The 5,972-nt window shown below is 30.9% G+C and overlaps 1 protein-coding gene across 1 annotated transcript; it reads right to left on the bottom strand.

Annotated features, from left to right (window-relative positions):
• Positions 1–3,211: 3,211 nt before the first annotated feature.
• Positions 3,212–5,261, bottom strand: LOC108561134 (glucose dehydrogenase [FAD, quinone]-like; the record flags this gene model as incomplete). The annotated part of the gene is made up of 3 exons (XM_017918946.1): positions 3,212–4,768; positions 4,823–5,038; positions 5,090–5,261. Coding segments are annotated over 3 exons (1,839 nt in total), but the record flags the coding sequence as incomplete, so codon positions are not given.
• Between the last annotated feature and the right edge of the window lie 711 nt (positions 5,262–5,972).

Below are 5,972 nucleotides of genomic sequence, written 5' to 3'. Positions count from 1 at the left end.
GTTTTAAGTACTTATTTACAATTTTTAAATTGAACAAATACTAAAAATCCATCTAAAACTATAATAAAATTGTGTTAAAAATATCAAAAATACTGAAAATCTCAAAAAAATAAACACGTTTGATGTAATTAAATATTATTTTCTTTTATAAACTTATTTTTGTATTTCCCAATAATGTAATCTTCACTAACCATCATAAAGAAAACAAAACAATTATTTATATAATAAAAATAGCGTGTTTTCGATCATCTCAACGATTCGTGTCAACACATGATAAAAATTCCATAGTAATCATTGTTACATAATTAAATGAATCCAATTTATATATGTTTTTATTATATTATATAATACCGTTTCTCGACTTATTTTCCGCTTAACATATTTGTTTGTAGTTGTACTGCAATTAAAATGCTATTAGTATTTCACCAGTTCCTCGCTTTGACATAAGTTGACATCTGTCATTTCGCAATTGACCCAACAAATTTGTCTGTAGTTGTATTGCAATTCAAATGTTATTAGTATTTCACCAGTTCCACGCTTTGACATAAGGTGACAGCTGTCATTTCGAGGTAGACCCAACATATTTATCTGTAGTTGTACTGCAATTCAAATGCTATTAGCATTACACCAGTTCCTCGCTTTGACATAAGGTGATAGCTGTCATTTTGCGATTGACCCAACATATTTGTCTGTAGTTGTACTGCAATTCAAATGCTATTAGTATTTCACCAGTTCCTTGCTTTGATATAAGTTGACAGCTGTCATTTCGCGATTGACTCAACTTATTTGTCTGTAGTTGTACTGCAATTCAAATGCTGTTAGTATTTCACTAGTTTCTCGCTTTAACATAAGTTGACAGCTGTTATTTCGCGATTCACCCAACATATTTGTCTGTAGTTGTACTGCAATTCCAAATGCTATTAGCATTACACCAGTTCCTCGCTTTGACATAAGGTGATAGCTGTCTTTTTGCGATTGACCCAACATATTTGTTTGTAGTTGTACTGCAATTTAAATGCTATTAGTATTTCACCAGTTCCACGCTTTGACATAAGTTTACAGCTGTTATTTCGGGACTGACCCAACATATTTGTCTGAAGTTGTACTGCAATTCAAATGCTATTAGTATTACACCGGTTCCTCGCTTTGACATAAGGTGACAGCTGTCATTTTATAAATTGACACGAGCCATAGGTTGAGAAACGCTGATGTATATTATTTAATAATTGATTTATAGTAAAAATATTAATAATAATATTTATTGCAACAATAACTTATAAAATTAAAAAAATAAATACTTCACACAAAAACAAACAACAAATCAACTGCTGCAAAAGGCTATAGGTCTTTTTGTCCCGTTTTATAGTAATAAACACAAATTGTTGGATTAATTTTTGATAATAATAAGTAAATGTTCTAATTAATTAATATTTGTTTCTAACTAATAATTATTTTATTTTTTTTTTCATAATCATTATTTTTTGTGTTATCAAAAAATGTTGCAATTATTTTGTCTGATTTTATTGATATTGGTAAATCTGATTTGTTTACTAGATAATTGATAGATACAAGTACAATTCCTTGAGGAACCAATAAATCGATTAAGAAAATTTCTAATTATTATTATTAATTTTGCAATTTGTATGTATTGTTTGATTTGATTTGATTAGAATCAATAGATTTTATTTCCTATATAAGATAATTAATAGGGTCAAGTACACTTCCTTGGGGAACAGAAAACATGTTTAGAAACTGATTTAAATTTTGCTTTTTGCGTCAAGATTTTTGTATATTGAAAAATTCTATAATCTTCAAAAAAATACTTATTTACTTATTCCAAAGTAATTTTCGTAATAATTTTGAATGTATTTTATAGTTTTTATCGGTGGCAATATCAAGCCCGACAACCGAAATCCCGGCTGGCTCAAAATCCCGACTATATCTAAATCCCGACGTTCGAAATCTCGAGTGTATCAAAATCCCGACGTTCGAAATCCCGGCTGGCTCTAAATCCCGACTGTATTAGAGTTCCGACGTTTGAAATCCCGACTACCATAATCCCGACAATCAAAATCCCGACTATATCGAAATCCCGACTATATCAAAATTCCGACTATATCGAAATCACGAGTATATCGAAATCGTGTCTTTTATTATTATAAATTTCTACAATAACATTTTTATGGTAGTCGGGATTTCTATATAGTCGGGATTTTGATATAGTCGGGATTATGGTAGTCGAGATTCTGACATAGTCATTTCAAGCGTCGGGATTTCAATAGACGGTCTTTCGGTTATCAGGCTAGCAATATAGACCCAGTTTTTATAGGTTTATGCAACATTACTTGCATCTTACATACGATACTATATTTTTCCATGGTAACTCCAAAACTTCTATAGCTGTTAGACAACTTAATATACATATTAAATCTACTTATTCATCCATTACATCTGATCTTGCTCCACTATTGCTAAAGTATCTAAGAAAATGTTTAGTTAGTTTTTAATAAATTTTATACTATTAATTCAATAAAAAAATATTTATAAATTTAATTAAATTCCAAATATTTTAAATTCATATTTAAATTATATATACAATATAAAATTTCAGGAAATATTTTTAATATACATTTTTTAAATTTTGTCGCTAACTTTGCAAGAAATATTTTGAATAAGTTATTCAATACGAATTTATATATATATCAAGTTTTTTTTATAAATTTGAAATAATTTATTTATTGCTTTGATTAATGTCAAAAGATCATCCAAATCTTGACTAATTTAATCTTTTATATCCTAGTTTCTCAACCTAAGAACCAATATTGCGAAAAGACTGTCACTGTCAAACCATAAACAAAATGTGTTTATATTTTGTGTATAATTTATATTTTATGTAAATATCTTTAAGCATTTTCAATAAGGAAAAAAATCATAAATTATGTTCATTTTTGGCGTAATAAAAATTTTATATAGTTTTTCAAATATGACGTTTATAATTACCAATAATCTCTTCTTTTGCGTCTCCAATCTACTAATTTGGTTTGTACACTGCACAGTTTCAGTATTCTCCGCTTAAGTGCTCTTAGAAATAAAGGACACACAGGTTACAAGGTTACATATAATACAGGTGATTACGGATTCAATAATCTCATTTATTGAAGAACTCTAAATATACTATTACATCTGTATAGAGACAAAAGATGACACGAAATTTAAAGTCGTCGATCTTATTGGAACACCATATCTAACTATATAATTTAACTATTTATCTATACAACTAACTATAATTAATGTCATGGATATGTGACTGGGAAGATTCAAGCCATGTATTGTTTTTTAAGCATATCAGATAACTTCTCTCCTATCATAATGGAAGCCATGCTAGGATGTCCGGACAAAGAGAAAGGTAAAACACTTCCATCGGCAACCCTCAACCTCTTCACCCCATAAACCTTCAAATCTTTATTCACGATTCCTCCGTGTCTCTCCAAATCCATCTTGCAAGTCCCAACTGGATGATAAACGTTCATCGTTATCTGCCGTATAGTGCAATACCAATACTCTTTAGATAAATATTCCGTATCTTTGCAAGCTTCAAATACAACTTTGATCAATGTTACATTCAACTTCTTATAATGATCAGTTTTCAAAAGACTCAGCAGATATTCGGTAGCTTCGTAAATCGCGTCTATATCAACGTTCTCCGCATCGGACAAGAATTTCGGGTCGATAATTGGAAAATCGAAAGGGTCGTTCGATTTAATCGTTACATATCCAATAGATTTTGGCTTCAATAAAACTACGTACATCAAGAAATCCGTGACTCTGTTCAGGTTACCCCAAACGGCTTGAAAGGTTTCGTCTGTCAGATGGAAAGATTCTTGGCTTGCCGCATTTTCCATGCCTGATGGTGAAATGAGAAATTCTATATCTGGAAGACCGGGAATTTGCATATGCTTGCTTTGGTAATAACCAATTCCTTGTAGATTAGCAGCTATAGTGAAATCGCCTTTACCATCCAAGTATTGCTCAATGTATTCCCTTTGCGTGTATTTGGGTTGATTGAAATTAGTCCTGAAGGAGAGACCGTAGAAAGTTGGGTGATCATGCAAGTTGCTTCCAACTGGGAGATCTTTCACAACAGGAATATTGTATTTCTCTAATTCCAATTTAGGCCCAATACCAGAATGCATCAAGATAAATGGAGACGCTATAACGCCTCCAGATACAATAACTTCCTTCTCAACTTTAGCTATAGTTTTCTCTCCATTCAGCATGAACTCAACTCCGTAAGCCGTTTTATCATCAATCAAAACGCGAGTTACATAAGCCTTGTCAACAATCTTCAAATTACTATACTTTCTCGCTGGGTCTAAATACGCTTTCGCCGTGGACACACGTCTTCCTTTGATGTTATTCAACTGATTCCTCGAGACTCCAATCTGGTGAGCTCCATTGAAATCCAAAACTTTATACCCTAACTCCTCGTTAGCGCCCAAATAAGCATCAACTTGAGGACTTATCGGATTATGGTAGTAAACCGGAAAAGGTCCATCTTCTCCATGATAACCCGGATCACCATCGATGTGAGAGTCTTCTATTTTCTTGAAATAAGGTAAAACTTCTTCGTAAGACCAAGAACCGTTTACTAGTTGATTCCAAGTATCGAAATCATCTCGATTCCCTCTACTATCAATCAAACCGTTAATCACAGTTGTACCACCAACAGCTTTACCTCTTGGAAACGGGCATCGCCTATCCTTCATACCTGAATTAACATAAATATTTTGTTAATTGACTAATTAATAAAAGATTATTTTACCTAAACAGGCATGTTCTTGAGGAACGCTGAAATATCCCCAATTGTAATCAGTAAATCTGCTGTAAAAGTAAAGACCAGGAATATCCGTGAAGTTGTTCTCGGCGCCTCCAGCTTCGATCAACAAAATCTTAAACTTTTCCTCTTCGGCCAAACGAGCTGCCAAAGTTGCACCCGTCGATCCGGAACCAACGATGATGAAATCATAAGACCCAAAATCTACAATTTAAACCGTTAAAATTTATATACAAAATTAAATCAAACTGATACCTTTAGCATCTTTGGAACAATAATAATTCCCTCTGAACTCTTCAGAAGACGTAGGAATTACATAATTTGCGGTTTCATTGATTGTTGAGTTAATAAGATTTTCGAAGTAGAGAATCGTGGCTTCATCGTAAGCTCTCACCGAATGGTGAATAACTAAAATGTATAAAAGCTTCTTGAACATTTTTACAATTATATTTGAATTGCTGCTTTTTCTGCAAGTATATTTATACTAGCTTTATCTTCCTGTTATTATTTTCAACTAATTATTTTAAACAAATATACTCATTTAATTGAGGCTACAACAAGTACTGCAGTATATTTCTTTGTAATTAGTTCTTAACTCTAATTGCTGTTGATATGAATAAGAAAAAAAATGCTATCACCCTTTTCAAATTTACTTATTATTTGTTATTCCAACATTGTCAACAGAATAATTGTAAAAGCTTACACGTTACCACATTTTCAAACAATTATAGAAATTCAAAATTATAGATATTTTCAAAGTATAATTCAAAAACTAATGACTTTACATTTGTATTACATAATGTAATGACAATAAAATTATTACACTTCATTAAAAATACAATTTTCAAATTGTAATCATAAAACTAAAGTAAAATCTCTTGCATTACATTAAGTAAATGTTATTATTTGCAAATTGCAGAATTGAAAATCCGAATATCACGAATTTTTCAACAATATAATTGAAAATTATCAAATCGTAATTATGAAACATTAAATAAATGCTAGTAAAAATTTCTTATTTTCATCTGTAAACATTTTCAAATCATAATTCTGAAATTGATGTAAATTCTCCTGCATCTCAATATATAATTTCTCGAATTTTTCAAGCAGAATTCACTCAAAATTTGATTTTTTTTTC

This window comes from Nicrophorus vespilloides, unplaced genomic scaffold (assembly GCF_001412225.1).
Source record: "Nicrophorus vespilloides isolate i.1.1-1 unplaced genomic scaffold, Nicve_v1.0, whole genome shotgun sequence".
In the NCBI taxonomy this organism is placed as follows: Eukaryota; Metazoa; Arthropoda; class Insecta; order Coleoptera; family Silphidae; genus Nicrophorus; species Nicrophorus vespilloides.
Note: the sequence above shows the minus strand (reverse complement) of the source record. Positions and strands in the feature narration are given on the sequence as shown.